The sequence below is a fragment of the Phodopus roborovskii genome, unplaced genomic scaffold, assembly GCF_943737965.1.
Source record: "Phodopus roborovskii unplaced genomic scaffold, PHOROB, whole genome shotgun sequence".
In the NCBI taxonomy this organism is placed as follows: Eukaryota; Metazoa; Chordata; class Mammalia; order Rodentia; family Cricetidae; genus Phodopus; species Phodopus roborovskii.
This window is the reverse complement of record NW_026125281.1, coordinates 12367252-12383823: the sequence shown is the minus strand read 5'-3', so window position 1 is coordinate 12383823 and position 16572 is coordinate 12367252. Positions and strand designations below refer to the sequence as shown.

At 44.2% G+C, this 16572-nt stretch overlaps 1 protein-coding gene across 1 annotated transcript in view; it reads left to right on the top strand.

The window, feature by feature from the left end:
• Clvs1 (clavesin 1) overlaps positions 1 to 16572 on the top strand; it is a 176785-nt gene that overhangs the window by 157212 nt on the left and 3001 nt on the right. The window contains exons 4-5 of the mRNA XM_051197367.1: positions 4 to 114; positions 3430 to 3665. Of these exons, the coding sequence (XP_051053324.1) occupies positions 4 to 114; positions 3430 to 3665 (347 nt within the window). The remainder of the gene's footprint in view (positions 1 to 3; positions 115 to 3429; positions 3666 to 16572) is intronic.

Below are 16572 nucleotides of genomic sequence, written 5' to 3'. Positions count from 1 at the left end.
CAGGACAGCTTTCCTGCCCGCTTTGGAGGAGTCCATTTTGTCAACCAGCCCTGGTACATCCATGCCCTGTACACGCTCATCAAGCCGTTCCTTAAAGACAAGACAAGAAAGCGGGTAATGAGAAGACAGTGCCTTTTAACTTCTGAATGGGGGAGAGAAAGTTGCCAGTGTGTGGTGACAAGTACGCACTCTGTCTGTGTAAACCCCCACCCCCACCGCCAGTAGTGTTTACCATGGTTTTTGCAACTTTTGAACATTTGCACCTTAGCAGGAGTTTGCAAATGACTTTATCTAATCAATAATTCAGCATAATGGGTTATTTTCAGAGTGCCAGACAAACCAAAAGAAACTCTGAAAACATGCAAATACCAGATCCAATTTCATTGCAGATGCTTGTGGGAATGGTGCATGAAGCCACTTCCTGCACAAAAAGCCACTTTTTGTCTTTGCTTTGGAGGGGTATGTTTGTTTCCTTGTGGGGGGTCTTATTACAGAGCCCAGGCTACCCTCAAATTCTTTTTTCCTAAGATTTATTTTATGTACATGAGTGCTTTGCCTGCATGTATGTACTTTTACCACATTCATGCAATGAACATGGAGGCCATAGGACTGGAGTTAGACGATTGTGAGCTGCCATGTGGGTGTTGGCAAGAGAACCTGGGTCCTCTGGAGTAACAACAGGTGCTCTTAACTGCTGAGCCATCTCTCCAGGCCTTAGCCTCAAAATCTTAACCCTCTCTCTTCCAAGTCTGGAGTTCTGGGATTATAGGTATCACCCAGTTGCTACTTCTTGTTTATGGACTACGTCCGTAGCAGCCATTTCGTCCTGTGTCGTCACTATGAAAAATGGTTCTTTATATTTGTCCTCTTCCTTGGCCCTTGGATGGCAACAGCCAGATCCGTCGTCTGTAAGGTTGAAAGTATTGTTCGTTGGATGTAACAGTGTCTAAAGGAAAGCTTGAAATAATGACATCAGTCAATTTGAGAAGCCTCTTTCATCAGAGCAGGGGCAGCATGGAATTCTATTCAGCTGAGTAACAAGCATCCATTAGCTACCCTGAATCGCACTGTCCTCATTTTTTATGTGAGAAACTAACTCCTACACCACATACTTTTTGAAGCAACTTAATGAGGCAGCATATGAAAACACAGAGCGTAATGCCATTCACATACCAGACACGTGGCGATTTTATTCCTCTTTACCCTCTATCTCTTTCCCACCACTAGTTTTACTAAAACATACTTGACAAGTAAATGTTGTATGTGTTTAAGGAACACAATGAATCAATATATAAATACATTGTATCATGATAACCACAATTATGATTAGATATCCATTATCTTGCATAGTTATGGGACTGATGATAAGAAGTAGTATGAACACACACACACACACACACACACACACACACACACACACACTGGGTTTCCAAATTCCTAAGCCTTGCATGCTTCTTGGTTTTGGGAGAACATTGTAGTGGACTATGAGACAAGGACAAGTTCCAATTCCCAAACAAGGACAGAACTTAGAACTAGACATCACCAGCATCAAGAAGCAAGAACCTTCTGAGACGTTCTATAGTCTGCCCAGGACAGTATCAAGAACCATGTGCTGGTATTGTTTGCAACATGACTCCAGGCCTTCCAAAGCCCGCATCATCTACCTAGAACGAGGACAGTAGTGGACACTGTCTGCTAAATCAAACAGGGAGCTTCGGAGCTCTTGACCCAGTAAAAATGGGCCCAGCCTCCTACTTCTGCATTCTGCTCTGTCCCACTACACAATCAGGAGGGGTCCCAGAGGCGTCATCTTCAGCAGCATGCCCTGTCCTTTAAGAACTTGGTGTGTGAACACAATGCTGAGTGGAAACACCAGGGACAGGATTTACATGCTTCTAATACTCCAGCGTCTACTACAGAGTTTCATAAAAGCCAGAATACTTTAGTTAATTCACAACAAAATTTTTTAACTTTCAGTCATATCCAACTGTAATGTCAAAAACGCTCGTTGTCTTCCCAGGGACTGTAGCACCCGGCGGAGCGCCACACCTACCTTCCTTCCCCTCTTGTCTTGACATGATGCTATGTCCAGGGCAGGTAAAGTGCAGAGAATGAGAAGTTTGTGGCTGAAGTCCGAATGTGGGTGTTTTCAAACTCACATTTGAATGTCGCCGTTGTCAGCTGTGTCACGTGTGCCCAAGCATATAATTGACGGTGTTCTACTTGAGTGACACGTACTTACTCATGTCAGTAATTGTGTGTAACTCATGCATTGGATGCAATTGCTTCATGCCTGCAATATGCCTAGGAACCAACGTCACTACAGATGTGCTTTACATCAACTTTCAAGATCAATTTCTAAATTGTAGTCAGTGACAATTATCTACTTATTACATGCCATTTGTGGATTTATCTAAAAAAAAAATAACTAAAATGTGAGGTTCCCCCATCCCTCATTTTGGCCACTTTAGATCATTAAATACTATGTGTTCAAAAAATGCAAACTTGTTCGGGTACCAGGACACTATGCAAACAAGAAAGGAAAACTGCCCCAAAGATCTTCCTATAACACATTCTCGAGTTATGCTTCTACACTGAACAGGAACTGATTGAGTGTCTATCTAGTGCATACACACCATCTTGGGAATTACAGGGTATGTCAGCAGAATAGAATACCATCATCCCTCTCCCTAAGACCCAATGGAACACATTGGAACAGAGCTAGAATCCATCGGATACAGAATAGTATGAGGGAGGGAGGGCATGGAGAATCAGCATGGATAGGGCCTGGGACTGATTGAAGGAGGAAAAGCAGAATGGGCGAGGGTCCAGGACCTCTACAGGGAGAGGCTGTACTTGGTGGGGCCTGACAAGATGTTGGAACGGGGTGTCAGAGCTCTCAGGTAGGAGCAGGGCATTCAAAGCATGGGTAGCCTTGGAGCACTTGCCATTATTTCCCCATTCCCCATTCCCCATTCTTAGGAGTGACTAGGATGTGCTGTGTGCACATTCTAGTGGTTGCCAAATGACATCCGTTGTACTCTTAAACATCGTTTATTAAAACGACTACCAATTTGACCAATTTTCTAAGCACTGAAACAGCCTTTTTGTTTTGTTTTGTGAGACAGGGTTTCTCTGTATTGTTTTGGAGCCTGTCCTGGAACTAGCTCTGTAGACCAGGCTGGCCTCAAACTCACAGAGATCCACCTGCCTCTGCCTCCCAAGTGCTGGGATTAAAGGCATGTGCCACCAACGCCCAGCCTAAAATAGCCTTTTATGATGACTAAACCATGGGCACAAAATAAATCGCCTCTTTGAACACCATCTCACCAGAGACACACACAATTTGTCTTGGTTAAATTGTGCATTAGACTGAACACTTGTCCTATTTTAAATTTTTATGTTGTTTATTTTTTTTTTCCTTTCCAGATTTTCCTACATGGAAACAATTTAAACAGCCTTCACCAGCTAATACATCCTGAGTTTCTGCCCTCTGAATTTGGAGGAACCCTTCCTCCTTATGACATGGGGACTTGGGCCCGGACATTACTTGGTCCTGACTACAGCGATGAAAATGACTATACCCACACTTCCTATAATGCCATGCACGTGAAACACACCTGCTCCAACCTGGAGAGAGAGTGCTCACCCAAGCCCATGAAAAGGTAATGTTTGTCAAAGGCCACGAGAGGACTGATGCAGATCTACTGTGGACACAGAATTGAATAAAAGTCTTTTCATTAGTGGGTACAGCAAATGGGCCTCAGGTGACCCAGACATGCAGTTGTCCCCTTGTTTCAATTTGAGGGAAGAACTTTATGTCCTGGTTGCAGTCTGCCTGTTAAGATACTCAGATAGAATGCCAGGTCTTTGGGATGCTCTGACGGCAAAACCACCCAACAGAGAAATGCCAATCATTCAACCAAAGGTGCATTATTTGACTGTAGCACCATTGGGCGTTATGGTCATGAATACAATTAAGATGATGAAGGGGTGCAGAACTCACCAAGAAAGACATTTGTGCACGCTGATAGAATGGCTGGCACTTGAGCTGCTCTTGGAGTGAAAGTCAGAAACTCTGGAGTTAAAAGGGAACCGGTGTGCCAAGCATGAGGGATGGAGAGAGGTACAAAGCCTTACAAAGATGGATGGCACTGTGATGCAGGCTTGCAAGTGCAAAGAGGGTCCTGGGCAATGGAGTAAATCCGCACAGGGAGCAGGATTTAGCTGAAGTGTGCTGCGTGCATGCTCAGGACAGTGCCTTGAAAGAAGGTTGCTTTGGGGTTTTCTCTTTTTCTGTTTGTCTCCCTGCCTCCCTCCTTCCCTCCCTCCCTCCCTTCTATCCCTGACCACTTTTAATTTTTTCTTATATTTCTGAGACTGAATCTGGGCTCTGCTCTTGCTAGTTCACACAGCCTAGTATCGATCTGCATCCCCAGCTGAAGGCGTCCTTTTAAATTTGCTACACAAATGATCCTAGTACACTCTCAACCGTTCACTTTTAAGGCTAAAATCCCCGTTAGTCACCATCTCAATCCCCACTCGAATCTCTCTCCATATGTGGCCACTGTAACCCAACAAGGGCAGCCCTTCCACTTGGGTGTGTGTGGGAGGTGGCTATATGCATTTTTGCTCACACCTTGGTGTTCTCTGACATCTAATAGTGAGGATTCATTGGCTGCAATTGCACTAATAAGTAAGGCAGTCTGGGTTCCCTATACTTGCTCCTCAGACTTTTGGAACAGAAAGAGCAAAGAATCCAGGTTGCAGGAAATGTGGCGTTTCTGAGGCCTCTCTTCCTGGCATGCAGGCGGCTTGCCCTCAGAAGATCCTCCCTTCTTTGTGTGTTTGTGTCCTAATTTCTTCTTTTGAGAACAGCAGAAAGGTTGGTTTAGAGCCCACTCTACCGACCACATTTTACCTTCATGACCCCTTTTAAAATTCCATCTTCAAATACTCCACTCCAGAGGGACTGGAGTGAGAACTACAAACTGTACATTTAGCAAGGGTGGGAGAATTTCCACTGTCTGCATGGTTATTTTGCAACTATCTGTGTCCCACAGAACAGTTTGTGTATCTGATGTTGCACAGGATCCTAGAAACACTGATACACAACCGTAGCCATCGCGTCATTGGAGAGCAGTTATTTAGGCTGTTGTTCAGGTTTTCTTCTATTTGTCCCTAACTCGTCTGTCCATTTTCCTAAGAAGATTTGTCTGGAAAGCCTCAGAACCCTTCCTTTTGGGCCAGAGGCCCTGCCATTTTAAGTTTATCCCATACTGAACAGATGTGCACTGAGGGGCAGTTTTACCCGCAGTGATTAAGAATCAGCTTTCCTCAGACCCAGACACCTCACCGATGGAGAAACAGAACTGTGTGTTTCTTGTCATCTCTTCACCTCTTTGAACCTGAAGGGATGTGGGGGGAATTAAAGCAGAAATAGGGAAACACTTCAAGGTAAAATGTTCTGGTTTCCCATCTTTTCCTCAAGCCCAGCTCTCCAGGGAGCCTAGGGTTCACTGTCCAGGCCCAGACAGACAGTAATGGGATTGCATGCCCCTGCTGCATGGCTACCTCAGAGTTACAGACTTGGAGTGGCAGTGGGGGGCGCCTAGAAGTAGCACAGTCTTAGTCTCTGCCACGATTCTCTGCATGCCTCACCTCACTTGGAGGGAAGTGGTCTTTTGTGGACCGTCTTTGGGAGTTGATCCCTGTTTATGATGAGGCCTCTGAGCCTACATGGCCACTGAGTTCCAAGTGGCTCACTGGAACAGTGTGTCTCAAGAGAATAGAGCAAAGTAAAATCTGAGACAACTGGAGCTCTCACAAGGGGTGGCTGCAACAGGGCCTGGCTCTTTTTCCCTTCGATAACTGTGATTCCGTCTTCAGTCAGAAGAGAGAATGATTATTATTTTGATGGAACTGTCTTTAAACAGATTATTTCAGAATTATTCTCTTTAATCTAGTGAATACCAGGTAGGGGTTTGGGGCATTCTTTGCTCCAATATTAAATTCTCTGGAAGCTCCTGTATTTAACTTCTCATACATGTTATGTGTGATGGTTTGAGTTTGTATGGCCGACATCGACTCATGTGTGTGAATGCTTGGCCCATAAGGATGTGACCTTGTTGGGATAGGTGTGACCTTGTTGGAGGAAGTGTGTCACTATGGTGGCGGGCTTTCAGGTCTTACATATGTCCGAGCCACTCCCAGTGACACAGTTGCCTCTGCTGCCTGCAGATGGAGATGTAGAGCTCTCAGCTCCTTCTCCAGCAACCATGTCTGCCAGCATGCTGCTGTCTTGATGATAATGGACTAAACCGCTGAAGCTGTGAGCCGGCCCCAATTAAATGCTTTCCTTTATACGTGTTGCTGAGGTCAAGATGTCTCTTCAAGCAATAGAAACTTTAAAACAGAAGTTGGTACCAGGGTATAGGCTTGACCATGCTTTTGTTTGGAGGAATGTAGACTATGGGAGTTTGAATTAGTTTTTGTTTGTCTATTTGTTTTTTTGAGACAAGGTTTCTCTGTGGCTTTGGAGGCTATCCTGGAACTAGTTCTTGTAGACGAGGCTGATCTACTCTTGTCTGCTCAGAGAGATCCCCCTGCCTCTACCTCCTGAGTGCTGGGATTCAAGGCGTGCACCACCATCACCAGCTGGAGTTTGAATTAGAAAATCAGTTGACTGTTTTAAGCCGGGCTTAATAGTAGGAGCATGGAAGACAGTGATGCTGCAAGCGAATTTAACTGTGGGAGCCTGGCTCAAGAGATTTCAAAGAAGAATTTTAGTGTGTTGCCTAGAGAGCTTTGTTGTCATACTTTGGTGAAGGATGTGGCTGCTTTTGCCTTTGTGAAAAAGAATCTGCCTGGTGCCGAAGTGAAGAGTTGGGATGAATTGCATTGGCAGAGGAGATCTCAGTACAGCCGCTGTGCATGGGCTTTGCTGTGTGGTTACTAGTGTTGCTGCTAATGAAGATTTACAATGAAGAAACAAACTGAGCAAGGAAAAATGCAAAGTGGACAGACCGAAAAGAAAGGGGGAATGGAACGGAGCAATATTCTGTGTTAACGAAATAAACAGATTAAGAAAAGAAATAAAAGGTGCGGTGACCTCAGGGCAAGCTCTCGTCCAGCTAAGCTTCCAACTTGTGACAAGGAGTTAAAGAACAGTTTAGGTTTAGGTGTGGTGGTACACGCCTTTAATCCCAGTACTTAGAAGGCAGACTGGCAGATCGCTGAGTTTTAGGTCAGCCTGGTCTATATCAGATCAATTTCCAGGACATCCAAGCTTAGGCAATGAAGAAAACCATGGAAAACAGAAAGCTGGCAAAGTTGTAATTCAACAAAGAGGCTATGCTATGTTCCAGCCCCAACAAGCAACGGAACTTGGTAGCTTTGGCTACATTGTTCTGGCTTTAGAGTCAAGGTTAGAAGAAAGGGGTTATGGAATCCATCTCATGGAGGACAGGGGTGTGGCATGGGTGTCCCAGCATGGAAGTCTAGAGAGGCTGTTAAGCTAGGTGTTAAGCTGTGACGGTGAGGCCTGAATTGACTTGGAGACCCCAAAATGTTGGTTGGAGATACCATGGACTAAACCTCTGAAACAGTAAATGTCTTATAAGAGTTGCTATGGTCATGGTCTCTTCACAGGAGTAGAAACCTGTGTGTGTGTGTGTGTGTGTGTGTGTTCCATACTTGCTACAGAGAATGTGCAAGAGTCAGAGGATACTCTACTCTAATATGCTGGTTCCTACCTTCTATATTTATTTTTTTTTCCCTTAGTTTTCACTACTGAGTATGCCACACTAATTGGCCATCTTTGTCCATCTCTGCCTCCCATCGCATGTATGAGCACTAGGATTGCAGGCATGTGCTACCACACTTGGCTTGAATGGGTCCTTGGGATTCAGACTTGAGTCGTTATGCTTATAAACAAGAACTTTACCCACTGAGTCCTCTCTGAGCCCAGCATTCCTGGGGTATTTTAATTATTATTTTCTTAGGAGCCCTCTTCCTCTTTCTCAGTTTGGTAGCTGTTTCCTTAAAAGTTTAAATGTAAAATAGCTCATTTCCTCCTCCCTAATCCATTGCTTCAATGTATCTGAGGAGCATGTAGCCAAATGTGTGCAGCTTTTTTTTTTTTTTAAACCAGCAATGATTATTTTCGTTGCAAATGAGAGAAAACCTCAAATGAACTGCCTTTAAAAAGAAGTTCATTATTACACATAATGAGATGTGTCAGATAAAGGTGGCTGCAGGAATGAGTTGACAGTAGTTTAGTGGTGAACACAGAACCCAGATTTTCTCCACCAAGTCTGATACAAGTGTGGGGTCCTCAGGCTTAAATAATGCCCAGATAAAAGGAGTTTTGTTAGAGGGAATGGAGGAGGGAGGAAGAAGGGCCCGGGGCTGGAAACCAACTGTCCTGAAGTAGGCTTACTTAGAAATGCAAGTCTGAAATTTCTTTCCCATGAAGTAAAGGCATGACTTTTAAATCCATATGCATTTTATGGATTTATGCCATCTCTTCTAATCATTAGGCAATATTTATTAATTTCTGATCCTAGAAGTGACTACTGGTGAATGATTAGCCATTTCCTGAGAGTTTTACATACATACATGCATGCATGCATACATTCACACAACATGTGTGTGGCATGTAGTATGATACATGCATAATATACATATATAATATACATATATGTATCCATATATGTAGGGATTAGAAGATTATTGGCAAATTTCATTAAGGTTATAACCTCGACCCCCTTGGGCTTGGGAATTTGAGCTGTCCCCCGGAGCTGGAGCCATCTGACCGCCGGTTGGTGCAGAGGAGGGAGTTCTGGCAGGAATTTGGCTTGCAGGCAATATTGAGAAGGGGAAGTAAGGGCTGGCGGCTTGCAGCATGCTGGAGCTCACAAATGGCTCTTGGAATTCATTATTTTGTTTATTTCTTCCACTGTTCCTCAACCCCGAGGCAGCTGTTTACACTGCAGCTGATGGTCTCAAGGAAATAAAAAGCATCTTTCTGTCTTGGCTTTCTTGGGCACAAATGGAAGGGAGGACTTTGAACGGCCAGGCTTTGTGTTTCCCTCTAGACCTGTTACCATGGCCAGGGAAAAGACAGATCTGAGTGGCAGGATTATACCATGAGATGACGCAGCAAAGGCAGGGGATAGCCCCGGACTGTGTAAGCTAGCTATAGAAGCGGCTGGGAGCTGAATGAGCATGAACCAAATCAAACTGTGTCCCCATCGCAACCATGATGAGTAGTTCCTTCCAGGGCTGGCAGAAGAGAAAGCATATGTCAACCCATCCTCTTGCTAAATAATTTGGACAAGCTACTTCTTCACTGTATATGACTGCAGTCAAAAGAAAGATGTATATGTCTCAGAGAGAGAGAGAGAGAGAGAGAGAGAGAGAGCTGCTTACACTTCTCTGAAATTTATGGCATTTCAGAGGATGTCCTTGGAGGTCTCCTAGAAGAAGTCAGGATCTGCACCACTAAAGATCATCCCTGTTACCACCCATGTGCTTCATGTGCTTATGGGTGACTAAATGACATTGACTACTGAGAGTGTCTCATTTGTTGAGTAATCACAAATCTGTATCTCTGTAATATAGACATTGCTAGTTTATAAAACTTTTGTAAGATCTTAGATTTCTAACAAAACAGATTCACTTGATACTTTTTAGTTTCTTACATGTGTGAAATGCCTATCGTTTCATGTAATATGAAGGATAATTTGGAAGTATTTTATCCATCTTTTTACTCTCTGCTGCTCATGAGTTGTGACTGCGGCTAAAGCTTGAGCCTCCTGACTTTAGGTCTGAGGACTTTTCCCATTATTCTTAATTTCCTTTGCAAGCACATTAGTGTCTTTTGCCTGGCATGTGATCTACATGAACTAAATATTTTTAGTGTAAAAAATGCAAGTGCATATACATTCTATTTTATATTGATATTAAAGTTATACCGTTTCTCCTTCTTCATAGCCAACATCATGAGAAATTATGCAGGGTAAAAGAGAGAATCTCATATCAATAAACTTGCTTTGCTCCAAGCTTCTTTGCAATATAGAATGACTTCCTGCTTAACATATACTTGCCTCCTCATGGTTCTGTGGAGGGATTGCTGAGGTGATTGGGGTAGGGAATGTATGGAAACCCAACATGCATGAACCTTGACTGACCATTAGCTCCACATTCTCTCCTGGGCTTCTCAGAAGCATCTGCTTACCACTTTCGGCTCAGTCTGGGAGCCATGCTGTATAAGGAAAGGGATTTTTTAAAGACAGAATTAGGAGCTTTAGCCTGCAATTGCAGCACTTGGGAGTCTGAGGCAGGAGAATTATAAGTTCTAGGCGAGCCTGAAATGCATAGAAAGACCTTGTGTCAAAAACAAAAACTTAATGTCTGTTACTACAGCCTTGTCCAGCTCAAGAACTTCATGAGAGACTTGAAGCCTAATGCTTGTGGAGTAACCAACCCCTTCGCAACAGCCCAGAAGCAATGTAAGCGAGGGAACGTTCTTTGCTCAGCAGATGAAGTGAATAAGCTGGATCCCTCTACCTAAGATGCAGTTGCTATGGCTACTTACATTAAATAGAGTCCATCTGAGAGGAGCTAATGCAGACAGAAGAGGAACAGTGATAAGAGGCATTTCTTATAGTATCCAAGTACCAAGCAAAGAGCCATGCCTGCCCACCCCATCCATAGTATAAGTGTGCATTCTAAGAGCATGTCAGTGGGTCTGGGGTCACAGGTGCCTATCATGGAGCAGAAAGACAAGTGTCAGCCTGGCACAGTAACACACACACACACACACACACACACACACACACACACACACACACACACACACACACACAGAGTGTTGCTGCCTCATTTATGAGGTAGATAATGAACATTCCACTTTTGGTTGTTAACACTGTGCTGATATCCTAAGTCTATATGAGATGTCATGCTTCCTTTGATATATGTTTAGGTTGAAATATTTTTATACCTGGGTTTTAAATTTGTTTTTGTTCAGAAAAATGGTATGAGTTATTTATATAAAGTCAAAACTCAAATCTAGTAATTTCTCAGAGTCCTAAAGTAAGTGTTTTGGTGCAGCACATTTATAGATAAAGCTAAATATTAGCACTTACTAGGAATCTTGTAATGGTCTGACACATTAAATACAAAGGCTCTCTCCAGTGTGGTACTATTATGAGAGAGTAGAGCTTTAAGAGGTTGGGTGTGTGTGTAGACGCTCTAGACTGGGAGGCCTTGGGTCATTGAAGACATGTGTGTCTATCTGTTCCTGTTTCCCTTCCAAACCCCACCAAATGGGCCATTTTCCTCTGCCAGGAGCTCCCTTCATGATGTAGCCACAGGGCTGCAAGCAATGGAGCTAATCAATTATGATTATGGAATCTCTAAAACCATAAGTCAAAATATGTCTTTCCTCTTTATCATTTGATCATCTCTGATATTTGTGCAGGTATAGAAAGCCTACTAACACAGGCGCAGAAAACAAATTCACAGCTGGGAAAGACTAAATGAATCTGGCTATGACTTCATTCACAAGGAAAGAATAGCCATTATTTTAGAGAAACTTTTGGTTCCAGCTTCATATGGAGGGGCCAGTGTTTTGTGGTCTTGATCAGCTTTGCGGTAAAAAGTCTGCTCTTGTTTCTTTTGGCCAAACCTCTTCACATCTTCATCCTTATGTTCCTAGAACATCTGGCTAAATTGCACACAGAAGTGAGGAGATGGCATAATGATACTGTGAGCCACCCGCTTTGGGGAGTGGCTGAGCAGAAGACAGCTTTGATTGAGTTCAAATTTCTGAGCAAAATGGAAACTTCCAGCCATGTACTTTACTTCCTGCCTGGTTAGTTAAGACAATTTAACTTAATTTCATCTATCAATAGAGTTGGCAATTACCTTAGTGTGATTTAAGAATAGCATACATGCTCTGTCTCCCCCCCTTCCCCCCCCCCCCGTGTGTGTATGCATGTGTGTATAGTGTTACACTGTGTGTGACACTGCTCCTGGAGAGAGGTGAACAAATGTCCACTCATCCCTGACAGAGAACTGACAACAGATCAAAGTAAAAATCCCACGAAAGTCGAATTTCTTCAACCAGTGAGGTTATGGAGTATGGAAAACTCAAAGACAGTGGCATCCCTCTGCATGGGTCACAACTCATTAAAACTGGAACCCTGGAGCTCTCTGCATGACTTACAGGCGGCTCTACAGATCAGAGTGTCCTCTCTTCAGCAATCATTACTATTCGTGCAATCCTGGTAATGGAAGGACCTTGTGAATCTAGCAAATCTCAGGGACTTCCTGAAACTTGTGTGTAATGTTTGCCTAAATTATACTAATAGTAATACAAACTCGGGAGTCAGGAATTGTGATAAAAACCCAATAAATCCAAAGAACAGCAGAGAAATGATTGACTGACCCTACACTCCATGTTTTCCTGATCAAAAGCCCCAGAAGTTTCCCTCAGCCCCTCCTTCTCTCTTCCAGTTTCTTTCTATCTGAATTTCCCAGTCCTCCAACAAGTCTATTGCTACTCCTGGTCAGGTAATTGCTGACTCCATCCTTGATTCAAGGTGGCTTTATTGGCACCACTGAGAGGCCTGGGAACAAACCTCCCACAACACTCCTGAGTTGTTTCTTGAGTCTTAGAGAGCTTCCTCTAGAACTTCCCGGGTCTAAGCAGCCTCCTCCTATAGGATGAAATGTTTCAACTCTGAAGAAATTGCTACAAAACTCTCTCCCTCTCTTTCTTGTGTGTATATACCTGTTTATAAGTGCACGTAAGTGCAATGAATATGAAAGTCAGAGGTCTACCCTTTTGGTTTTAGTTTGGGTTGATATGGGGGTCTCCTACTGATCACTAAGTAGGCAAGTTTGTTGGCCTGTAAGCCTCAGACATCTGCATATCCGTGACACAGCAGGGCAGGGATTATGATCATGTACTACCATGCCCAGTTTTTCTGAGTGGGTTCTCGGGAACAAATTCTTACCTTGTGCAAGCACTTGACTATGTAAGCCGCCTCCTCAGCACCTACCCTAGTTTTACAGCCCAAGTTCATGTTGTTTGGATAACTATTCATTTCTAGATCATGGTGAAATACCAACCATGTGACAGAGTGATGAGTGGCTCTGTGCGAACAGGAGGACCCTGTCTTTTGAGCAGCAGGGCAAAGGGGTCTTGAAGTAAAGAACTGATGCTCACTGCATCCACAGATGGCATATAGCTCTTCGTCTCTTAATAAGTGGGACACAGTCCAGTGTCCATCTCAAATAAGGCTGAACTTATTTTGGGGTGCCACTGCTGCTCAGGTAAATAGTACGTAAATGCTGAAATTTCTTGAAGGAAAAAAAAAAAAACTTCTAAGGAAGCCATACAAGTCCTGTATTTGTTCACGCTAATAAAAACTGGAATGGTCCACACACACTAACAGGAATTTGTTAGCATTTTTTAAAGAATGGAGAAAATCTGCTGTCTAGCCTGCTCCTTACATGGGAATTTGACAGAGAAAGACATGTGGCTTTTAGCTTTTTTTTCTGAGGCATGAATGAAGGCAGCCATCTCTTCCAATCATATCATATGTAGCCATGGATCAGTGGAGTGAAAGAAAATCTGTATGATGAATCTGTTGGCAAGAAAATGAATGGGCTCGTTAAAGCCCGTGTAGAAAGGTGTCTCCCCTTCTAAAGGATGACATGGGGAATTACGAAATAGTATGTGCTTTGAGAGATTTCCCATTTGCTAAAGCACCATGCTTGGATGCAACCTCTTAAAGGAAAAGGAGCCACAGCCCAGACAACAAAGGCAAAGGCAAGGTATGTTCATTCTATGTGACATGTACTGATAAACAAACTCTCGGCTGCTTCCAATTAAGCTGAAGCTGTTGCCCTAAACAGCCAGGCGGCGACCAATCTTACAGCCTTTGATGATCATATGAGCAAAGCAAAACATTTGACATAGTGTATGAGAGAAACATGCAAGTCATGTCATGTTGAAGAGCTGTATGCAGCTAGTGCAGTACTTTTAGCTTTAAAATGATGTTGTAGAAGGTGTCTTGTTATTTTTGTGTGAGCATATAGTGTGTGTGTGTGTGTGTGTGTGTGTGTGTGTGTGTGTGTGTGTGTGTGTGTGTGTAGGCTGTGAACCACATCAGGAGGCCTCCTTACTCCCTTTTCATCTTATCTGTGAAACAGTGTCCCTCGCTGGCCTTTGATATTTCCCATTCAGCTTGACTGGCTGGCCAGTGACCTCAGGGATTCTCTAGCCTCAGCCTTCGCAGCAATGAGGTTGCAAGAGTGCAAAGCCATATCTGGCTTGTAAAACTGTGCACTTGGGATCTGAACCCGGGTCCTTATGCTTGTACAGCAGGTACTTTGTCGACTGAGCCATCTTCCTAGCCTTCATTTGAGCTTAAGATGTCCAGACAGCTCTATTTGAGTTTTTCCATCAAGACTGCAAGGGATGAGAATTTGCAGGGAAATCCCTTGGCAAGCCCACTTGGGTCCCTATCACCCTGTGATCAGCACAGGGAGCTTTCACTGTGCTCCGGGCTCCTCCTCATGGGTCCCTGTATCTGCCGCACTGTCTCCTAATTCACCCACATGCCTCAGCTCTGTGACGTTGAACTATGGCCACATCTTATTTTCCTCTGAATTTATGTTTATATACCGGTCTTGTCTCCTACTTTCCCAGCCTTGGGGAAACCTCTTGACCCCACAGAGTCTCCGTTTCTTCTGCTATATCATCTGTATGAGAGCTTGCATGGCCTTGGGTGTTGCTGTGAGTGTCACCTGACAGCAGGGTGACCATGTAAACTGTGGGACACTCTAGAAAACGGTGTGAGGGACACTGATATTCTTCCCTCCCCCCCAGCAACATGCACAAGGATTCCCAGAGAAACAGGGAAGGATCGGGCCTCCAGGAAGATGTTTTAGGTTCCTGGTCAGAAATCAGCTTTCTACTGGCCATGTGCCTTTGGATGTATTTTATACATAAAGACAAATCTGGGCTTCTTTATACCATTCATTTCTTGCACTCATAATGTGGTCAAGCATCGTGAGCATAGACCAGGCAAAGTAAGTGAAAAAGAGAAAAAAGTAAAAACAAGTAACAACAGCAATCCACCTCCCTCCTCCCCCGTCTGAAAAAGAGCCTTGTTCCCACAGGACCTTCAGATTTTGCTCACCTCCCTGTCCCAGCCTGAGCCTGCCCTCTGGCCTAGGCGGCAAGTCTGTCTGGATTGGTCTTTATCGGTGCGGTTGCCTCCTCTCCCCCCTCTCATGGGAGCCATTACCTATGCACCTCCTTCCCCAGACTTCAGTCTTTTATGCTAACAGCGTCTGCCTTTATGGAAGGCCACCCCTGATCCCTCCCACCGCCACGCCCACCCATGGCACCCCCAGCCCTCAATGTCAGGGCTGCACACCTCTGGTTCTCAGCCATTCCTCACTCATCAAGTCTACACTATGTGGCCACATCCCTGAAGGAAGGTTCTCCACTCTCCTTTTGTTAACAAGCATCACTTTTTTATTCTCTATCAGTCTTGTCAAGTTTCAAATGACACTTGTACAGCTCGAACACTCTCCAAGGGCAGACCCTGCATGGTCACTCATTAGATGTCCTCTGTCTCATGGGATCACGGTGTATAAGAGGTGCTCGTCTGGTTAAAGAAACAGACCTATGAGAGGCCGCTATTATCCAGAGCACTCGCCGTTCTTTTCCAAGCCATCCTGTGGATGGAGTGAGTCACCAACCTCGCCTCAGCTCTTGGCAGCCCCCCATCATTCTTCTCCTTCCTCCGAACATCACATCCCAGCGGTGACTTCACAGGGCTCACACCGCTGATTTCAGAGGGAGAGACAGGATTGTGGATGCAGGGACTGACTCACCGCTCTCCATGTTGGTCTACTGCTGAGGAAACACGACTCGGTTCACACCCGGCAGTGTGAACACATGAAGTCGTTATCTGGGTTGGGTTGCTATTTCAAGTTCTGATACAATAGTTCCAGAAATAACTGTGCATTCAGAATGAACATAGCTCATGCTCCTTATGACTGTCTTCAACACCTGAGCTCACTTCAAAGTGTGTGTCCACAAAGTACCGCGAACCTCAATGCTCTCAAAACTTCACACACCAAACACTGAATGACTACAGAGACATGACTGTTTCAGCCACAGAGTAGGCCCTAAAATTCCTGTAGCTCTCACTTTAGTATCTGCTGTTATAGATGGTTGTGAGCTGCCATATGGGTGCTGGAGAACTGAGCCCAGGTCAGTGAATTAGTGAATTATTGAATTAGCTCTCTAGCACCTCAATGAACATCTTTATTTCTAAGATACAGCCACTTTGTTTATTTTAACAAACATTCCTTGAAATTTGCTGTGAACCAGTGACACCAAGGTGAGCGGTGGTTGCTTTTAAGAACTTCATAGTGTGGCTATGGTAATGGTTCAGCAGTTAAGAGCACTTAGTGCTTTGCAGAGGACATAATGCTTTTCAGCTCCCACAAGGAAGCTAAAGACTGTGGGTAACTGCAGTC